Source organism: Natator depressus, chromosome 6 (assembly GCF_965152275.1).
Source record: "Natator depressus isolate rNatDep1 chromosome 6, rNatDep2.hap1, whole genome shotgun sequence".
In the NCBI taxonomy this organism is placed as follows: Eukaryota; Metazoa; Chordata; order Testudines; family Cheloniidae; genus Natator; species Natator depressus.
The window spans coordinates 31,952,657-31,975,419 of record NC_134239.1 but is presented as its reverse complement, the minus strand read 5'-3'; the positions used below and the strand labels follow the sequence as shown (position 1 = coordinate 31,975,419).

The following is a 22,763-nucleotide window of genomic DNA, read 5'->3' as shown; positions in this document are numbered from 1 at the left end:
AGCAATTGTGGGGGCAAACAATTTAATCAGTTTTAAGAAAGGGCTTGACAAATTTATGAGTGGGATTGTGTGATGGGTTTGCTTGTGGTGGTGGTAGGCAGGACTCTGCAGCCCTGGGCATCCCTTCTGGCTCACATCTTGTGTTCCTAATATCTCATGCTTCTGGACTTCAGCCAATCATCTGCAGCGTTCAGGAAAGGATTCCTCTCCCTCCCACCTCTGAATGTATTCTGAATAGTTTTTGTTTCCTTCCTCTGAAGTATCAGAGCTGGAGGTGGGACACTGGGTGGACTGAGCTGGGCTGTGAGGTGGGGCTGAGAATTCTCTTTGCCTGCATATAACTGATCACCATATCAGTTGGGAGGGAATTTTCTCTCATGTCAGATTGGTAGGGATCTTAGGTTTTTTTGCCTATCCCCTACGTCATGGGGCACGGGTCGTTTGCTGGGGTCATCTAGGTATTTCTCACTTAATCAATTCCCTGCCAGTGCAGGGGGCTCAAGCATTGGCTCAGCTCTCTCTCTCTCTCCATTTCTCTGTGGCACACAATAGGTTTAGTATCCTGAGGCTACAGCTTTTATTATATTTTTTTCTGTAATCTTTAATAAAACATTGGTAACTAAAAAAAAGTTGGTTTGTCTTGACATACACTGTGGTAGTGATCATACCTTTGCTATTTCCCACACTCTTAATAGTGATTTAAGCCTACTGCCACATTAAACAATGGTGTTAAAGGGTAAATGGTATTGTCATTGACTAACTTAAATAATGTTGTATTTACCATTTACCACAAGGGACTCATCTGATTTCAAAGCATCATAACCTTTCAGTAAGTGCTGTTGTTTTGGGAAAAGGTTAGCTGGTTCTTATCTTTATTGCCTTTTAATCATTTTTCTGAATAGAGGCCAGCAGACTTAATAGATATAAGGAGCAAGCAGATACTGAGTCAAATAAAAATATGATCATACATAGGTATGTAAAGGATGGACAGCAGTGTCTCATTTAAAATAAAAATAATTCATAGATGCTAATAATATAACCAGCCTTCAAAACCAGAAAGTATCTCAATTTACCTTTTTTCCCTACAGAAACCTCTTAGACCCATTTAGAGTTATATAATGCCATGCAGTGAGTTGACAAACATGTTGAAGTTACAGCTAGGTGGATATTGAAATGTTGTTTTTTTTTTTAAACTTTCATTTGATTTAAAAAAAAACAACAAAAAACCCATCCCTGTGAATTTGCTTTGGTGGTATTTCAAGCCCTTTCTTCTGCTTTTCGTGAACATTCACACAAGGGGAATTTTTGTTAGCAAGGATAATCCCCAAAAGAGAAGGAGTCACAAATGGTTGTACGGATGCATTTGCACAAATGTTCATAATGAAAATTTCAATGGCCATTTCAGCCTTGTCTTTGCTAGGAAAAAAGTATATTCTGAACTCTAGGTTAGCTAACTTGAGTTAACCAATATGAGCTAAAATCCTAGTGAAGCTGAAAAAGTTTATAGTTTTCACATGAGCTACCAGGTTGAGTTTAAAGACTAGGAGAGAGACAAGGTGGGTGAAGTAATAATTTCTATTGGACCAATTTCTATTGGTGAGAGAGACTAGCTTTCAAGCTGACCCAGAGCTCTTGTGTGGCCAAATCCCTCCACTGGCTCCCAGTCTGCTTCTGTTGACTGGTATACTAAGGCCTTAATTTTCAGAGCATCAGCAGGTTAGAATCTAGTTCTCTCCATCGATGCCTGAATCTCCAGCCATGACTCGCCGAGATGGCTACACTTTCTCAGGGAAACATAGCTAATGAAGCCTAGAAGAAGCACATGAAAGCCTAAGATGCTGGAGAAAGCTACAAGGGTGTTTGGCCATGGAATAAACTTCCTGAGGAGATTAGACTAAATAGAGTCTGAGCATTTTAGGGAGTGTTTAAGAGCCTCCTCTCCATTAAAGCTTTCCTATCACAACCAGAGTGGAATTAAAAACTATAATAGATATAAAACCTAACAGAGCTTGCTGTAACCAGAGAAGAGAGGGGACAAGAAAACTCCATGAAGTCTACTAGAGAGATCCGCTATGCGGATCAATTTGACTGGCAAGTGCTTAGATACTACAGTGAAGTACACTATAGACAATGCTTTAAGACGGAAGGTGGGCAGGTACAAAAACAAAAAACACATACAAACGAGTAGTCTGAACGTTGTAAAATCTAAGTCATAACTGTACATCTCAATGATTCCAATAGGTATGACTACATCATCTACCCGAGGGCTCATCATACAAGTAAACTGTACTAAGCATAACCAAACAATACCTTGCAGCAACTTTTGGTTAGTGACATCAAATGCAGTTGGGATACAATGGCTTATGGCTTATAAAGATTTCCAGTACTAGGGCTAAAGAATAGTCTTCATAGGAATAGTCCCATTGAAGTCAGTGCGATTACATGTGTTAAGAAAATGAGCAGGATTTTGCCCCTTGTGTGTTCTTAAGGATATATGTTTTCCTTAAAGTAATAAGTGAAAAGTTCACTGTTCTATATCTCTAAGTAGCTACTAGGGTTTTTTTTTTTTTTTTTTACAAATACTATTTTTAAAATTTATTTTGACATTTTAATTTCAGTGTATATAAGTTTAAGGACTAGCAGTAATGCAAGCTGAAGACCTTTCCTGATGTAAAATCCAACCAATTTACATATTTACAGTGGGATTTTTAAAAGCCTAAATGTTGGCCAGGTTTGCCTCACTGAAGTCAATCAGAGTTTTAACATTTAATTTAATGGGAACAAAGTTAGGCTGATGGTGAGCGCTTTTGAAATTCCCACCGCTTTACATAATTTTCCTCTCTTCCAAATGGATGATTTATTTTCTGTGTTAAGGAGAATACGAATGATTCCCTGTTTTATCTGACTATTTGTCATTTTTAGGTTTTGTCCTATGAGCGCAAAATGTAATAACAGTCATTTGTACTCAGTAAACAGAAATTTAATCAGCTGTCAAAGTACATTCTATAGTCCAGAAAATGAAAAATGCATTATTGCAAGTCAAATGAACCTGTACTGTGTGTCATGCAAATGGCTTATGTCGTTATAAATCAAACTTTTTATAAATAATTATTTTTGTCAATTACGACGCCTTGTTTCACATCTAATAAAGGAAAGAGAAAGTATACATAGTAACAAGAATAAGAGAGCCACAATCAACCATGTGATGCAATTACACAATATTCAATTCAAAGCTGAATAAAATGAAGACCTTAAACAGCAGCAGCCTGTAAAGTCTAAAATTAAAAAAACAGTGGTATTATACATGGCAGTCTGGGAATTCTGATAGAACAGATCAATAATTTCTGTCTTCTGGTATCTTGTTTCCAATACTGACCTATATTGCATAATTCCAGGGGTCACTCTCCTCCCCATACATACATATGTAATGTACTTGGTCGCTTGTGCAGAACTGTTACATCACAGTGGGGGACACTTTTTTTTCCTGAGTCCAGCTGCTGATCAGCATATACCCTGAGGCATGAGAATTGATGACGGTCATGTCATTTTTATCTTAGCTAATATAATTGCAGATTCTATTCTTACTGCAAGACTTTATGTAATGACAGTGCAGGGGTGCTCATACTTTGGTGATGAGTGTAGTACAAATGCTTAGATAGGTATATAGCTAGAAAAAACTACAAAAGTTAATTCAAACTTTCCTTAATCATTTCTAGGGTAGCAGCTTCTGAACACAGCCAGCTGCAAAATGTAACCAGTGGTCAGACTACCAAGGAAAGAAAAATGGTGGGGCTCTCTTTAAGTTTCCACCAAACCCCCAAAATAGGTATATATTTCTGATGGAATTAAAATCTCTGTGCCTTGTCAGTTTCCATCTGGCCAGCACTAGAAATAGAATTGAGGGAAATGTAGTTCTGTTCTTGAGACAAAATAAATATTTAGGGCCAAATCTTTAGCTGGTGTGAATCAACAGAGCTCTAATTGACTTCAGTGTAGCTACACTAATTTACACCAGCTGAGGATCTGACCTTTATGCTGTGTAAACAAGCGCATATTTTGAAAGTCTGTTATGTAGGTGAAACTTTAGGTTCAGTTAGCTATGCCTGTTATAGGTTCCTCTGTTGCCTTTATAGTTACAAAAATAAAATCTGCAGTGCATTGTCCAACCATAATAGTTATGAACAGGGCACAAACACCGTTGTATCCTTATTTAAAATTAGAACGTGGATCTGTACACATTTTAAAAATATACATTTCTTCTCCTTTTGTCTTTTCCTAGAATACCTTTCATTCAGGTGATTATATTCCATAAAATAGCTTTTTATTATCCTTGCATATTTAAATGTTTTGAATTTGATTTGTTTTTCACATCTGTACCTCTGTTCTTACTTTTTAAAAGTGTTTTGTTTTTTTATAGCCTGACCCCAGTGGCTTTTTCATTTTCTCTATTTTACCCAAGGGTTCAGAAGTTTTGCATTTACTAATATTCTGATCATGTTTTCTGGATTATATGCCAGCTAGCTCTTACATTCAACAGCCAAAAAATGATAGGTATGTAAAAACTTTTCTGGGTTGAAGAAAGGCTTTATGAGGCTGTGTCCGTCTTTCTCCATGTCATCTAATTGTTTCCTAATGACCCTAGTATTGTGTAAAGATCAAAAGAGACAACAAAAATACTATAAAGAAACCAGGGGCACAGCTGGGTCCTAAATACTCATGTTTACTAAATAGGCACAAATCTGAAAGGTCATGCAGAAGCATACATACATAGTGCTGCTCTAACTATAACTAGTTTCTGCTAGCTTTGGAAAGGTAGAGCACAGTAAACTCCACTAGAGAGCTCATAAACTTATTTAAAGGGATACTACCCTATTTCTATGCACTACCTAGTGACTTTGCCCCAGGAGCCCTGCTTGGTATGACATTTCACACACTCATGATTCTCTTTCTGAGGAAAGGTTTTTTGGTGTCTTGGAATACTACAGCTTTTTTGCTGTCTTCAATGCCTATTTAATTTCAGTGGGTTTTTGATAAGGCCTGTAGGGCCAGATTCTGACACTCTCTGGCCAAGACTTTCGAAAGAGACTACAGATTTTAGCTGCCTCACTTGGAGTTGCGCAACTGGAATCATCTTAAAGGGGCCTGATTTTTCAACATCTGAAAACTGTATCCCATTGAAATGTCAGTTTTGGAACTGAAAAAAATTAGAGCACCTCTAGACACTAATCACTTCTGAAAAATCTTGGTATCTTTCTCTGTTTTAATAGTAGTTGACTCCATGGAGGAGTGTTGTTTAAAAGGTGTCTCAGGCCCATAAGATATTTATGAAACCCTTGTTTAACGTTGTAATAGTAAACAGTTAACTTGACCCAAACCCCTAGACCACACTTATCACTGGCATACTACCAGTGTAATAAACACCACTAGAAAAATTTTTTAAACCTATTGTTAAAGATACAGTGAAAAAGGGGAAAAATGGCTAAAGAATTTGAAAGTAAAGTATTGAGGCTTTCATTTAAATAACATTATTCAGTTTCCCTTCAGCTGTAAAGAGCTTTTTATGGGAAACATTCTGTTTGACAGTCTTTTAGGTGGTATTAAAAGAGGTAATTACCGTCCTTTTTTGCGGGTAGGGGGAATAGAGAAAAAGTTAACTGAGATGGTCTGGAGCTGTAGTGGGTGAAGTCTGATCCCATTTTCTTGAAGCCAAAACAAGACACACACATGCAAAAGGAGACAGAAAAGGATCACAAAGATAGGAAATGCAGCTTCTGTCTCTGGAGCTAAATCTTACTTGCAATGTCAGTGGTGGAGAAATGTGGGCACAGCATGTCTTGTTAGCCATATTGTGAACTGTAAAACTTATACTGGCATCAGGCTGCTTAAGGCATTGCTTTTAGCTGCCTCACTAGTCACAACCGTGTTGCAAAGGATGCAGTCTTGATCGGCTAAACCAGGCTATTAAAGAGAAGGCAAAAAGAGAGATGGGAAAGAGAAGAACCAAGGCAGAGAAGGAACAGGATACACACAGGGATCCAAGTCTCAGATTCTAGTCAGTGGTCAAGATTTAGCTGCTGGTGGTGATGACCATGCCTCTCTGGCCTAATCTGGTCAAGATATTGTCACATTCTGGGGTAATCCAGACATGTGAGCTGTTGTTCCTGAGTGCTTCAAAATGCTCTGCTACTGTAGCTCTCTTGTCTGGACACTTCTAGCCAGCATACAAGCTTTTGCTATCTTTTAAGTAGCTCTGCCTCAGTGATTCTGATTCCAGCAGCCTGCTTGTTACATCTGGAACGATGACCCCAGTGCCCCCATCCCAAATGTTCACAAAACCATGTACACTGCAATGTCCAGCCCCCTCCAAGACCATTCAGAGAGATTAAGGTTCGTTTGTTGCTTTAAAGATTCAATACTCAGCAGGTTGACACATTAATTGGAGTTAACATTCACTTTAAATCAAGCACAGCACTAGGTTTCTTTAGATTAAAACACGTTCCTTAGCAATAGGAGATGGGATTTTAAGTGAATTCAAGTATAAATGAATTAGAAATGATTACATGCAAATAAAATTGAAAATGCTTTCTAGACTTAACAAAGCAAGCTATAGCCTTTGTTCAAGCTAATTTCCTTTCCAGTCTACCTTGCCAGCAAGATGGCTGACCACCTCTCTGGTCAGGATCTCCCACAAAGTCCAAAGTGCTCAGTTCTTTTGTTGCCTTAAGTGAAAGGTAAGGTGTCCTGCCCCTTTCTTTTATAGTCTGTTCAACCTTTGATATGTATTGTTCTTAAAGTTACCCCCAAAAATAAAGTTTGTGAAAGCTGTGAGGAAGGTGACATGGAGTCTGGGGGTGAAGGGAGTTCCATGCAGGTTTCTTCCCTGCTGGTGTTCGCTAAAATGCAAATTATTTGTTTCTTCAATCTCCTTCCCCTGTGGCGAATGCTGAATGGTTGTCTCTTCCCCTTGTTGGCTTCATGGTCCTGTTTACCTTCTATTAAAATTGCATTCCCATTGTTTCATTGTAAACTGGAAATACCTTTTTCAGGTGACAAAATTACATTCCTTTGTTTAGGGTGGGGTACCTTCAGCCCTGCCTGGAAGACACACTTTGATAACATAATTTCCAATATAGCTGTAATCTTGAATTTGAGCTTCATACATACACCACACAATAATATTAATGATCAGTATGTTAACTGTATCTAGAAGGTGTCATTAGTAAGTTGGGGTACACTGAACTGGTCAGGCAAGCTGACTAGCGCCAATATCAGTGAGCCCCTTGCCCTCTTGCGTTGGGATACTGCTGGAGTCATATTTATCGATCAGGACACTGAAGGCCCAATGGTGTAATGGTGGATCCTGGGGTTCCAGGAGACAGTGGGGGTGCCAATGGAAACTAGACACCAGGAAACCTTTCCTCAGGCAGCCATAATGGTGAAGCTCACTCTTTTCAGTCCACTTGCTCCCACCGACAAACAATGTCCAAGGAAGGTGTGGCAGTCTCAAGCCATTTGCATTCACCAGTCTAAACACATTTTGGTAATTTCAAATGTAAACATTTCATTCCACTCCTAGAATTGTTCAGCTTACTGTTGTAACAACCCATGATTTTACCAGTCGCCTCGAGGACCCCTTATCACACTGCTTTTAGCCTAAACAATTCTGTTTGTACCAGATTTATCTCCAGTTTTTGCTGAATTTCATAAACAATTTTATGAAGCAGGCTGAGGAGGACACTTGTTGCCTTGGTCAACTTACAGTACAGGCTTCTGAACAACAGCAGTCCCATTGTACCTCAGTGAGATCAGAGTAGGATATATCTTGATATGAGGAATAGACTCTGGCCCTTATCGATTTATGTTTTCTGTTCTTACATGTGCATTAGTCCAGGCAGTGTGTAGTGAAGTAGATGAAAGCCCCTTAACACGCAGTGTTTCCAGTCTCCATGTAAAATCAGGGGACCCCCATGTTTGTGCTCAATCCCCACACATTGCTACCACAAAACTGTGTAGGTATCTTTTATTTCAGTTTGCCTCCATATAAACTCTCAACCACCATTTTTCCAGATCACATAGAAGCCCTTCAGGTTTATTTCATGACTCATACAGAAGCATTAACCTTCTGCCCTGGTCATTAGAGAAAGAAGCAGTTGTTTTTAATTTGCATTTTAAAATATTTTGTTCATAATAATTCATCAGGTATTTTGATGTGTATACAACTTAGTGATACTAATATATAATGGTATAGCACTTGTGGCACATCAGTCATACCCATTAAATGTAGGGCCTGATCCTGTTTCCATTGAAGCCAGTTAGTGTGTTACCATACATACAGTGGCACCAGGATCAACTTCATAGTGGGAACCTTTCAGAAACATCTCCAGACAGGAGATTTGAGGAAGGCAATCTCTTTTAAAACAACCCTTAGACATTAGTTCCTCTTATGCCACTTAAGTCCAGTTCCTCCATTGATCACAGTCCCTTGTCTCTTTTTGTTAGTTACTGTTGGTGGCCAAGTCTCTACTCTGTACAGTAGCATGCTCAATACAATAACAAATTAATTTAAAACACTGGTGACATTCAAGACTGTAAATTAATTATTTAACAGGCCAATATTTTTGGATCTGTAATTTATTTGCCCAGGAAATCTTGGCCAGGGTGTAAAATGACTTGTTTTAATTGTAAGCCATGTGTCTGCCTCTATCATACTACTGAGTTCACTGATGCACAAAGTGAAGTAGCTTCACCAAGGACTCACACAGTGAATCGGCTCTGGTTCAGATAGTTTTACAAGATGCTATGGTTGGCTTCCATTATTTTGTTCTGTAACTATTACACCATGTGGCCTCCATGCTGCTCCCTTTACCAGCAGATTTCTGCCTCTACTGAGAGTCCATCAGTGCTCTTAAGAAGACATATTTCTGAAATGCACAAAAATCACCATGGTAATTTTTTAATTTATAAGTTTCCACTATGGGCTCTTTTGAAAGGATCTAATTTAGATGGGCGTATGCAGCCAAATATTACTAAAATAGAATTCAGCTGCCCAGAATTGTGTATTTTTATGCAAAATGTATACAATTTTGTGAGGGGAGGGAGGACAGACTGCTTCAATTTCTAAGCAGCATACAATCCACATATGATCCATATTTATTTTTACTTTATCGACAATGTTTCCTTAAGACTTAAGACCTCTCACCTTGAGCTGTTCGGTTTTTTAGAGCAAGGTTTTTTATTTACTAACAGGAAAGTCCACATATTCATTACAGTGGGTCTTACACCTGCTTACAGCTTACTGGAGGCAGAACCAGACCTGTCAATTAAGGCAGGTTGTTAGTGTCCACACCCTTGAAGACCCAGCCAGATTAATTTGCCTCTCCCACCTGCAGGAAGGCTTTAGCAAGCCTTCTGCTTGGAGCAACGAGAAAACAAAACCACTGAAAAGGAGTATCTTTCATTCTCAATGTTCAGTTTATTGGTGGTATGAGGCTGTTATTTAGCCTCAGGGGCTCTTCAAAAAGATTGCTGGAAGCCCTCTTCTGATACTGTGGGGGCTGCCTTGCTTCTCAACTCTACACCAATGGGGAGAAATCCCTCCTGAGACCTAAATCTTGTACTGAATGCCCTGACTAAGCATCCTTTATTTAAACTTAAGTGAAAATGTCCTTTCCTCTAGTGGGGAAGTCTGCAGATGCAACCCATGAGGCACAAAGATTATAGTTCTGAGGACCACTTAAACTCTCACATTTTCCTTAATGTTCTTCATGGTAGTTGTCTGTTATCTAACTTGAAGTTGTCTTCCAAAGCAACCCTTGGCGGTATTTCTAGATAGCTTTCTTCAGTTTACATGGAACACTGGAGTACTCAGTTGCTGCATTATATTTGACATAAACTAGTATTAGTTGCAAGGCTTCTGTTAGCTGAAAAATACATGTCTGACAAAACACTTCAGAGTGAATGACTGACAGGTGTTTTATCATAGTAAAAAGTAGGTGAAAATGCAAAAAAAAATTAAGATTTAAAAGCTTAGTTGGCATGTTACATCTCTTCAATGATACTCTTCAGCACAGCTAATCCTTTAAAATCTTCTCACTATATTTGTATTTCAATATCTTTTCACAGGTGTCTCCAGTATTTGATTCTAATTGCTCCTAATTGTATCCTTGAATCAGAGAGGTTCAGAGCGCCACCAATCGGAATTTACCCCTTCTTAGGAAGAGCTAAGCATCACATAGGACTGGGCCCTATTTTTATACATCTTCTAATTCTGGCTTCTCCACAAATTTACTTTTGATCTCAGTGTTCTCAGTAATGTATTTCTCACCCCCTGTCCCCCAAACTTTGTTTTGTGCGTATTTAGGTCTCATGAAGATTGAGAGTCTAACAGCTTTTACTTGCTATAAGACAAGTATGGACTTGTATTGGTCTGTATCAGCCTAGTGGTTAAACTTCTGAGAAGGCCACTGCCTGTCAGTTATTTCACGAATAAAATAAAGTAACTTTTTGACTCTAGTCTTAATTTCAGCCAATATAAAGAAAGTAGAATAGAATATAGTAGCGATTTCAGCTACTGCCTGGGTATAGGCAAATCATACTCCCCTTTGGAGATCTGTATGTCTCTAATGTGGAAGTGGTTTATAGGTGGTCAGAATCTTTATTTGGAATATGAAGCATGTCACTTTCATAATGCAGCCAAGTTAATTCTTCATTTAGTTGATTTTTTTTTTTGGAGATCCATCCTTATGGGAGTTTTATCCCCATATTCTATTCATGAAGGCTATGTCTAAATTGGTTCAGATCTTTCATCTGATTGTTTTCTTTTTTACTACACTTTAGCATGCACTTAATTCAGGTGGATTCCGTGCAGCGTTGGATGGAGGACTTGAAGTTGATGACGGATTGTGAATGTATGTGTATTCTTCAGTCCAAACCAATCAGCACAGAGGAGGATGCACAGAATGAACTTATCCTTTCATCACAACATAGTGCATATGATAACTTGCAGTTATTGTTAAAAAGGGCTTGGATCATAAGCACAGAGTTGACCAGGATTGCTCAAAAACTAGAGAAGAACAGATGGCAAAGAGTTCACAGCATGACAGTAAGAGTCAATTGTCACGTACGTTCAATGATAAACGAATACAATAGCTTCACTAGAAATTCCTCAGAAGAAATGCACCAGGTAGGATTATTTCTTCAATATTGATTTGTTTGTCAATTTGAATTTATAAACTATGTTTAGAATTTGGGAGCTGATAGATCTGGTGAGGGCAACCTTTGTATTTTTTTTTTAATTACAATAATGGCAAATCATTCTGAACAGTGAGAAAGACTCCATCTCTCAGAACCATCCAGTCCCCCTGTGGGTGTATAAACAAACATGTCTTATGTTTGGATCAGTGTTTTTATGGGCCTGATTCTGCCACTTTTACTTATGTTGAGTAGTTCACTCCATGTGGCCTACTGGAATTGAGTCTTATTTTCAGTTAAGATGTAGAAAATGTTCTTATGGGACTGGGACTGGCTTAGCTCCAGTTTTTATCTCTGTTATAATTAACCACAGATGCCAATAAAAAGGGAAATTAAAAAAAAAAGATGTTCACAAAATATCTTCTTGACTATTTCTATTTACTGTAATCAAGTGTAATCTTATTGAAAGAAGATCTATATTGGATACATTATTTCAAACACATTTTTGTCTTTTTTCCCCCCTGCAGTTTGAAAAACTTTTAATTGAAAAATGTTCAGAATTTACCGCAGTCACGGAAAGGTAACTTCAATTTTCTGAACTGGATAGTCAGTTTTGCTTCTTAACTATTGGTTACAAGCTGTGGCAGTTTTAATGAGGGAGGCAAATCCAACTAACGCTCCTTGAACATTTAATTGAGTATGTGCAGCTTTCATTAAAATGCCCTCTGATTATTGGGCCATCAGTGCCTTAAGTTAGGTACTTAGTTATATCCATATTTAGACCCTGATCTTTCATTAGGATCTGTTGTTGAACAGGGAACTTGGCATGGCACAAGGATCAATGCTAGTGTATTGTGATGCTTTACACCCTCAGGGCTTTAGGCACTGAGGGTGAAAAACTTGCTCTATTGAAATCAATAACAAAACTACCATTGACTTTAGTGGGGCCAGGATTTCAAGCTAAGTTTGAAAACTGCAGTCCTGGTTCATGTTTGAAAACAATGATACCACATGTTCATGTACTGCTGCAAGTTTTTTGTTAGTCTGTTCCCTAAGCACAGATATGTATTCACTGGCATTAGTTAGGTTAGAGTCACTGATATAAGCACTGTACAACATTGTTAAAGTGAGAGTTGTGAAAGAATTCTTCTCATGCTGATGCTCTGCTTCTAACAGAACTTTCCTTGTTTGCACAGTCGCGCCAATCAAGAGTCTCATTTGATTTACTTTAAACACTGAGCCTGTCACTCATCTTTAGAAAACAACATAATACATAATTACCAGAAAATAGAAAATGTGTTTCTTGAACACTGATGCTCTTCATGTGTGTCCTAGAGCACACTCTGATGGGGTAGACAAACCCCACACTGCAGAGCAAGGAATTAAGGAACAGCTTTGGGGCCCAGGCAGCCCTGCCCAGACACATCTGCAGGGCCTGCACAAGCTGGAGGCAGGGCTTTAAAAAGGGGAGCAGAGCAGCTCGGAGGCAGGCAGTGGAAGGAAACAGATGGCTGATCTGAGGGGAAAGGACTGCCCAGGAACTCACTGCCTGGGACCTGACAACACAGGCCTGTGCAAACGCACAAAGGAGAAGCAGGACAGAGTGTGTGGGTCAGAGACTTGATTGGAATGATTTACACTGGGAAGCTGAATGAGACCAAAGTAGGAAGTGGTCAGGGGAGGCAGCAGCTTAGCTCCCCAAGGTGTTGGGTGTAGCTGCCCCTGGGCTCCCCTACGCACTCCGAAAGGACAATACAACAAGAGCCTTCACTTCCAGTGAGAGGGCAGCTGGAAAAGATACTGACTGTTCAAAGGCCCAGCCCCGAATGCCCCTGTACTAAAGGGAAGGACTGGAAACCCTTGGGATGGGGGCGCTGAAGGACAGGACTGTGCTTCAATGGGGAAATGTACTGTCAACCATCACCTGACCACTGGGTCATACTGTCAGTTGTTCATCTTCTACAGACTCATTGACTTCAGTCAGAGCTGTAAGTGCTGAGCACTTCTAAAAATCAGGCTATTTGTGCATCTGCTTCAATTTATATGGGCTATGAGTGGTGGATGGGAAGTGGTGAGGTTAAAAGAACTGCTGAAGGGAGTGGCAATGGGGAAGTTGAATGACTGAACTGTTTATTGCCTTGCTTTTTCTGGGTTTTGTTGGTTGCATATATGATCTACCAATCTTAATTCAAGTGAATGAGTTTTTTATGGGGGAATAGTATATAAATCCCCCTGGTCCCTCTGCCGGCTGCTTCTGGGAGCCGCCTGAGGTAAGCGCCGCCCAGATCTGCACCCCAGCCCCTTGCCCAGGTTGGAACCTCCTCCCACACCCTAACTCCCTCCCAGACCCTGCACCCCAACCCTCTTCCCCAGCTCTGAGTCTCCTCCTGCAACCCAAACCCCTCATTTCTGGCCCCACCCCGGAGCCCACACACCCAGCCAGAACCCTCACCCCCTCCCACACCCCAACCACCTGCCCGGGCCCAGTGAAAATGAGTGAGGGTGAGGAAAGCAAGCGATGGAGTGAGCAGAGGGCAGGGCCTCGGGGAAGGGGTGGGGCAAGGATGTTTGGTTTTGTGCGATTAGAAAGTTGGCAACCATAATCTCATCAGATTTTATAAGCTAAACAGAGTTGGGCCTGGTCAATAATACTCAGATAAAAGATATCCAAAGACAACTAAAGTGCTCTAAGAAGTTGTGCGCATAATTCTGTAGACCAGTGGTTCTCAAAGCCGGTCTGCCGCTTGTTCAGGGAAAGCCTCTGCTGGGCCGGACCGGTTTGTTTACCTGCCGCGTCCACAGGTTCGGCCAATCTTGGCTCCCACTGGCCGTGGTTCGCCGCTCCAGGCCAATGTGGGCTGCGGGAAGGGCGGCCAGCACATCCCTTGGCCCACGCTGCTTCCCGCAGCCCCCATTAGCTTGGAGCAGCGAACCGTGTCCAGTGGGAGCTGCGATCGGCCGAACCTGTGGATGCGGCAGGTAAACAAACCAGTCCGGCCCAGCAGAGGCTTTCCCTGAACAAGCGGCGGACCGGCTTTGAGAACCACTGCTGTAGACCTCACTCTCGTCTTTGTCTGCATGAAAATAATTCCCCTCCACAGTGCTAGGAAGAACTGTACAAATGGAGGCACAATCTTTTAGATGTGATACAAAACCGAGACCCTGACTATTTGTGGCTGTTCTAATAGCTAATGACATATTAGACGAGTAAGGATGTTAACACTGGTAATCCTGCCCCAAATTTTTGGATATTTCTTATTGTTAGCATAGAGAACATTGTTACTGTTTAACAATAATTTGGCTACCCAAATTCTCCTTGTATCTGTAAAAGTTATTCTCCATCTTCCCTCATGGAAACTGTAGCTAAGGGTTGTTGGGAACAGAATGGCTCTTGCATTCAATCCTTGAGGTTGCTGTATTTTCGTAGTGGTAAGTGCTCTGTGTGTATAGAGGGCTAATTTCTGCTCTCAGATACACCGTTTTAAATCCAGACTAACTCCATTGACATGGACACCTTGACTTATACTTATTAGGGCCTTGATCCTACTCCCATTTAAAATATGGAAAATTAAACTTACTGAGAAAAAATTTGGCTCTGCAAATAGAGGACGTACATTCCTACAACTGAAATGCAGACACCTCAGGGTGGATCGCAGCAGCCATTTGATGCACAGCAACACTAAACTTTAGCCAACAGTGGTGGAGTTACTCTGGATATATCCCAGTGTACTTGAAAACAGAATTTGTCACACAGTCTATGAAGTGCATTGTGAACCTGTAAGATATTAATTTATAATATTATCATTTGACTTCTTCCTTACCTTGGACAGACAAGACTTTGCTAAAAGCCTCTTCTGACGTTAACTATAATAAGGCTGCACCTTGACTTGAACAGTTGAATCTCCATTATTAACATTTGTGCAACATAAAGTGCTTGGTTAGCTCAATCAGCTTGATAAAGGTGATGCCTAATGTGTGTATTTTTCTCATTCATTTCCCTTCAATTTCTTTTCAGGTGCATACAAACTGAAGACAAACGGACGTTACAGTCCATGAAATCTTGTATTAATGAAACATTAACCACAGTCGCACAGTATTTCGGCCAGTTGATAGAATTGGCCTTAACATATGAGATACAGGTCAGTAAAAGCTGAATGCATTTGTTTTAAAACATTGTATTGAAGGGGAGTGTTTTTTTGTTTTGAATGGTGGAAATAAAATATTTACAGCCCTCAGTCCCTACATACCTGAGGTTGGTGCTTCAAGCATCCTGAAAACCGTTCCAATTTTGTTTTGAGACAGAGTATCTCATAGGCCCTGAAAGTAACCTGTTCAAGTCTTCCCATAGCCCATCACTGATCAGACCCTTCTCTGATTTCATGTGCACTTAGTTTTTCCAGAACACTAGTATACTTCACTTTCTCTGTTCATTCATCTGGTTCTGATATCCCCCCAAAAATGATCATGTGGCTGCCTGAGTTGGTCACTTCCGCTGTCAGGCTCTCTTCAGTTTAAAGGAGGTGACCTCTGGACAGTGTCCAAATAACGATTCAGTGCAATGGATCTGCTTCCATTCATGCTGTTGTTGTTGTTATGCTTATTACAATAGTGCCTAAGGACCAACCAAGAATGGGGCCCCGTTGTGCGAGGCACTGTACAGACCAGTAAAAAGAGTAGAACACACAAGCAGAGTGAACAATATGATGGGTGGATTTAGGAGGTAGATCTGATAATTGAAAGCGAAGGGAGATGAAAGGGATAGGGAAGGGGTTAAGAGGGGCAGGTATGGAAGACAGGTGAAGAGACACTAAGGGAGGGAGGAAGAGGGGACTGGCATAAACATACAATCAATACAGATCAGTCAAAACTTTGGGAAGTTCTCTGAATGTCCAAAGGTCCCTGCATGGACTGTTTCTGCTCCTACCAGCTGGAGTCTTCAGCTCCTCTTTGCCGTTTCTATCTCAGGGCCATATGATGGGAGGTTGGGGAGGTGCCATGTGCCCCTAGAGCATCGGTGGTCTCTCCTGCACAGTTCTGGGGGTGGGAAGGGAGCTCCAGTTGGGCCCCATTTTACCATCTTGTGCAAGGGGAACAGTCCCTGCTTTGGATCCTACTGGCTGGAGTTGCTGTCTGGCTCCTCTCCGCAGGTTTTCCCCACAAGGCCACATCGGTCCTAGACTTTAGTTCTAGTGAGTGAAATATGTAGGGGAGCGCTGGAAGGGTGGGGCGATGCGGGCGGCTGGGCTGGGGCCTCCCCCAGGCGAGTGGGGTGGAGGGGACACGACGGGGTGGGTGATACCGCCTGCGCTCCTCCGCCGGGGAGGGGCTACTCCCCTCCAAGTTGCGACGTGCTCCCGCTGCCCTGTCCCGGCTCCTGTCCCCCCCTTGCCGCCTCGCGATGGGCAGCGGGGCGGGCCCAGCCTCGGAGCTGCCCCTTCCCTGAGTCTTGCCTCAGCGTCGGCTGCGAGGCCCCTGGACCACCATGGGGGGCGGGTCCTTTCAGGCCTGCTTCAGCCGTACACCCCTCCCAGCCTGCAGAGCAGGGGTTTGCCCCGGCCCCCTAACGACCTCTCTCCACTGCTGTGCCCCCGGGAGAGGCTGCATTGCAGTGCTACTGTCCACATATAGCTGGTGTGCTGTGACTGGGGGCTCCTTGGGGCAGGGACCAGTGTCTTGTGTTTGGTTTCAGAGTAGCAGCCGTGTTAGTCTGTATTTGCAAAAAGAAAGGGAGTATTTGTGGCACCTTGGAGACTAGCCAATTTGTTTGAGCATGGGCTTTCATGGGCTACAGCTCACTTCATCAGATGCATTCGATGGGGTGGGCTGTAGCTCACGAGGGCTTGTGCTCAGGTGGGTTGGTTGGTCTCTGGGGTGCCACGGGTACTCCTTTTCTTTTTGTCTTGTGTTTGTGCAGTGCCTGGCACAGCGGGGCTCCCCTACCTCTATCCAAATAAGGTATAGAAAATATGAGGATATTCTGGGAACTGAGGGAACTGGGATTGTTTAGTCTGCGGAAGAGAAGAGTGAGGGGGGATTTGATAGCTGCTTTCAACTATCTGAAAGGGGGTTCCAAAGAGGATGGATCTAGACTGTTCTCAGGGGTAGCAGATGACAGAACGAGGAGCAGTGGGGGAGGTTTAGGTTGGATATTTGGAAACACTTTTTCACTAGGAGGGTGATGAAACACTGGAATGTGTTACCTAGGGAGGTGGTGGAATCTCCTTCCTTAGAAGTTTTTAAGGTCAGGCTTGACAAAGCCCTGGCTGGGATGATTTAGTTGGGGATTGGTCCTGCTTTGAGCAGTGGGTTGGACTAGATGACTTCCTGAGGTCCCTTCCAACCCTGATATTCTGTGATTCTGTGATGTAACTGTGTATGAGCTAAACAAGCCCATTAGCTTTTTTCCCTCCCCCAAACCAGGAAATAACCAGTTAATGAAAGATGGAAAAAGACACAAGCAATGCCTCCTCTTACCCACAAATAGAAGATTTTTCTCCCTCCTCACATAAGACCAAAGGATGCTGGAGAACAAATCCCTACTTGCACATAATCTTTTCAGTAAATGCACTGTATGATCATAGAACCTATCATTTAACCACCTTTTGGAAATATAAGGACTGAGACTGTGGCATTGGATTGGGATTACATATATATTTACCCTGGGAACATTCTTTAAATGGTAACAACTCAATCTGTACCAATCTGGCTAGATTTAAACTGGTGACTTGCTTGTTATGCCATTATTAATTCCCTTAACCATCTATTATGCTCTGTGTATTGTAGTATTTGTGCACACTTCAGAGCTGATGCTAATACAGCCCAGAAATGTTATGTTTTCTCTGCAGAAAAGGAACATGAAGGGCTGAGAATGGAGGAAATAGTTATAGTACTTTGACTACTTTGCCAAAATTAAATTGCTTCTGTGCTCTAACTTAGAGCAGAGTTTAACTTGTTGTCTTAAGAGATTCAAACCCATTATGGCCTGTTTGTTACCTTCCTCTTTGTCTAATATCTTAGTTTTAAAACAGATTGTTGCCAAGGAAATGGGAAGCTAGAGAAGCAATTTTCAGCATTGCAGAGCTAAGTCGAGGTAACAAGCTGCCTGCTGTTGAGCTTTAGTTATGTTTTATGGGAACCATATGTAACGCCACAAATGATTCCAAGCATAAATAGCTGTGTAAATAATTTAAGTCATTATTTCAATTTAGCAAATAAAGTAACTAGGCTGTACTTAGACTTTCCTTTTTTCTTTACGTTAACTAAAAGGTAGAGAAGTAGGATTCACTTTATAGTTAATGACACTATCTTTGTGTGAAATATCGAATCACTTAATTTTAAGGGAAGCAGAAATAATTTCTCTGAGCGATTGTATATGGAAGAGCAGTGTGTGTTTGAGTGGGTGAAAATATGGAAAGAGTTCAGGGTTACTAATACAAAAGCACTTTTAGAAACGGTTTAAAATCTTTTCGCTTTTGTTTTATGTTACCTGGCATAGTACATTATACAGTCCCTCCTAAAAAATGTGTCCCCCCCCGGAACTCAAAGGACCTATTCCTTTTGTTCTAGTGCTCAGAGTCCCTTAGGACAGTTACTGAGGCTGCCATTGACTGGATGCCTGGTCTCTGTGTGCTTGGCTAAAACTAGAAATTTTGTGAGCTGACACAGTGCTAGTATAGCACTGTTTGGGAACCACATGTATGAGTCAGGTGAGCCTATTGAGGTCAGAACTGCCAACTCAAACAGCATCTCTCTGTCCTGATTAATGTTACTGTGACGTTACACCCCATATTCTTCATAGAAATATGAAAAGGAGTACTTGTGGCACCTTAGAGACTAACCAATTTATTTGAGCATGAGCTTTAGTGAGGTACAGCTCACTTCATCGGATGCTGTAGCTCACGAAAGCTCATGCTCAAATAAATTGGTTAGTCTCTAAGGTGCCACAAGTACTCCTTTTCTTTTTGCGAATACAGACTAACACGGCTGTTACTCTGAAACCTGTCATAGAAATATGGTTATTATATGAATATGGCCTAAGATATATTTTATGCAAGATGGGTCTTGTAAGGTATCATTGGAAAGGTTATGATTTACTGAATGTGATTATCCAATTTGAATTCATGTATAATTTCTGTATCTAAAGTTAGAAATATTAACTATGTAACAATTACAAGTGGGTGTGTTCTTGGGGGAATGCTCAGCAGACAGTAAGCAATCATCCTGGATAAGCCATTAAGGAGAACCATAGAACTGTGCAGATACTAATCTCTCTCCTTCCTGAGAAGTGTCCTGGGACATACCTGTCACCTGGTATTAAACATCATGTTGGACTTCTAGTAATTTTCCACTAAAAGGCGGGGGAGGTCAAGACTGGGAAACAAAAGATTCCCGCCTTATGTAAATCTTATTTAAGGCTGGGGAGTAGGTTGATCTGGACTCTCCCTTCACTGCCTTCCCAACCAAGAAGAAAGACTGCTAAAAGTACCTGAAGAGACAAAGGAACTAAGCTGAGGGAAAGGCAAGGGCAGAGTCCAGACTGAGACAGAGGAGTCTAGTCTGTAAAGAGAAATAACTGGAAATCTAAGCTACAGAAACTCTGCATCCTGCCTTAAGTCAACATTTAGGGTGAGAAATTACATTTTGCAATGTGTTTCTTTAGTGAATCAAGTTTAGTTTGCGTGTTTTGTCTTATTTGCTTAGTAATCTGCTTTGTTCTGTTTGCTATCTCTTATAATCACTTAAAATTTACCTTTAATAGTTAATACACTTATTTCTTGTTTGTAACAACCCAGTTTGTGCAATTTATAACTGTGTGTAGGGGGAGAAGTTGTGCATATCTCTCTTCACATTGAGGGAGAGGGCAAATTTTTATGAGCTTGGGCTGTGCAGATCTTTCTATATAGTGCAAGACAATATTATCTTGGGTGTACTTTCCAGAGGGACGCCATGCTGGGCAAATTCCTCGCTGAACCTTCCCATAGAGAAGTGTTTGCAGCCTCTGTGTGATTCTACAGCTGGTGCTCCCTACGTACGTGTGTGTGTGTGTGTGTGTGTGTGTGTGTGCATGCAGCCAGGGAGCCTGATTCAGCAAAACAGGGAGAGGGAGCTCAGGCTAGAGGAGCAGGAGGGCTGAGTGAAATCCCAGTGCATCAGGTGGCATCCCAGAAGGGGGGTCCAACCTGTCACAGTTGCCATGGATTTTGAGGATTTTACTCCTGTCTGGATAAATGTTAAAATGTAAAACAATAGGTTCTGTGGCTTTCTAAGAAGACTTTTTGGGCAGTGGTGCTAAAAGTTAAAGACAGAAATACAGCCTGTTGAAGAGAAGAGGACTGAATTTTGGCTCATAAGCTTATAAATGGGGATTTTTTTCTGCACTTCTTCCAAAGATATGAGAAAAATAAAGATAGACTCATAGATATTAAGGTCAGAAGGGACCATTATGATCATCTAGTCTGACGTCCTGCACAATGCAGGCCACAGAATCTCACCCACCCACTCCTGCAATAAACTTCTCACCTATGTCTGAGCTATTGAAGTCCTCAAATCGTGGTTTAAAGACTTTGAGGTGCAGAGAATCCTCCAGCAAGTGACCCGTGCTCCACGCTGCAGAGGAAGGCGAAAAGCCCCCAGGGCCTCTGCCAGTCTGCCCTGGAGGAAAATTCCTTCCCGACCTCAAATATGGCGATCAGCTGAACCCTGAGCATGTGGGCAAGATTCACCAGCCAGATACCCAGGAAAGAATTCTCTGTAGTAACTCAGATCCCATCCCATCACAGGCCATTGGGCCTATTTACCATGAATAGTTAAAGATCAATTAATTGCCAAAATCATGTTATCCCATCATACCATCTCCTCCATAAACTTATCGAGTTTAATCTGGAAGCCAGATAGGTCTTTTGCCCCCACTGCTTCCCTTGGAAGGCTATTCCAGAGCTTCACTCCTCTGATGGTTAGAAACCTTTGTCTAATTTCAAGTCTAAACTTCCCGATGGCCAGTTTATATCCATTTGTTCTTGTGTCCACATTGGTACTGAGCTTAAATAATTCCTCTCCCTCTCCGGTATTTATCCCTCTGATATATTTATAGAGAGCAATCATATCTCCCCTCAACCTTCTTTTGGTTAGGCTAAAGAAGCCAAGCTCCTTGAGTCTCCTTTCATAACACAGGTTTTCCATTCCTCGGGTCATCCTAGTAGCCCTTCTCTGTACCTGTTCCAGTTTGAATTCATCCTTCTTAAACATGGGAGACCAGAACTGCACACAGTATTCCAGGTGAGGTCTCACCAGTGCCTTGTCTAACGGTACTAACCCTCCTTATCACTACTGGAAATACCTTGCCTGATGCATCCCAAGACTGCATTAGCTTTTTTCACGGCCATATCACATTGGCGGCTCATAGTCATCTCCAATACTCCAAGGTCCTTCTCCTCCTCTGTTACTTCTAATTGATGCATCCCCAGCTTATAACTAAAATTCTTTTTTTTAATCCCTAAATGCATGACCATACACTTCTCACTATTAAATTTCATCCTATTACTATTACTCTAGTTTACAAGGTCATCCAGATACATAGCTTCTCTTTCTTAAAAGCTGTATTTCTTCTTTGTAATGATAACATGCACTGGTGGAGAGAACAACATTAGATGTAGCATCATGGAGCCTCTCCTCTTCTAACAACCCCCTTAATCTGTGCAAATGCAGTGGTACACATGCAAAACCAAGATAACGATTTAAAAAGAAAATATGCATTTAATCAATTACATTTACTGGCGACTTAATCAGTGTTTTTTCTGTCACAAGGCCATGCACTGACTATGATACTTCCTCTATAGTTTGAGGGTCATTAATAGATCTTAGCAGAATCCTATTATAGAACTGTGGAAACTAGAAGAGGAAAAGGCCCGTTAGGTCAGTAGTCTGCAGCATTACTCTGGTGTAAAAATAGGAGATTCATAGCATTATGTCAGTTTTGAGCTAGGCAAATTAATCACCCTTTGCAAATCATAGAATAATTCCATGCTAAATCAAATAATGTTCTCCCAAATAATTGCAGTGCTCTCTGTTCAGTATTTTAAACGTTGTTATTTTCTTAATAGAGATCTCTATATAAAGAGGTGTAGGGGCAAATTCTACCCTCAGTTACATCTATGCAGTTGAAATAAATATGGTAACCCAGTGTTAACAAGGGCAGAATTTGGCCCATACAATGTCTTTTTCTCTCTCTCTCTCCCTACACTGTGTGATTAGTAACTTTGAAACTGGTTAAACTGACTAGATTCAGTTACTCCAACCTAAAAGAAAAAACACAGCTATCCCCCCTTGATTCTTTTCATTGGAAGTAACTGGTGTTTATTATCTTTTTGTGTTGCACAGAATCTTGTGAGACAAATAAATTCATCAGATAATATATGTATCACCGAATCATCTACCAGTGGTTTATTCAGCCTTACCCAAGAGGGTGCTCAGTTGTGTCGCATCATAGCTAAGGTAAGGTGCACACAAATTCATTCAATGTAGAGTTAACTGGCTTTTTTTTTTTATATAGTTGAAGTGGTCCAGTGGTGCAGAGC

At 41.2% G+C, this 22,763-nt stretch overlaps 1 protein-coding gene across 2 annotated transcripts in view; it reads left to right on the top strand.

The window, feature by feature from the left end:
- The window catches only part of INSC (INSC spindle orientation adaptor protein), a 201,199-nt gene that overhangs the window by 96,209 nt on the left and 82,227 nt on the right, over positions 1-22,763 (top strand). The window contains exons 3-7 of one of the 2 annotated variants that reach the window (XM_074956926.1): positions 1,100-1,128; positions 10,837-11,182; positions 11,718-11,770; positions 15,206-15,329; positions 22,567-22,680. In XM_074956926.1, coding sequence (XP_074813027.1) covers positions 1,100-1,128; positions 10,837-11,182; positions 11,718-11,770; positions 15,206-15,329; positions 22,567-22,680 — 666 coding nt within the window. The remainder of the gene's footprint in view (positions 1-1,099; positions 1,129-10,836; positions 11,183-11,717; positions 11,771-15,205; positions 15,330-22,566; positions 22,681-22,763) is intronic. The other variant, XM_074956925.1, reaches the window with a different exon arrangement.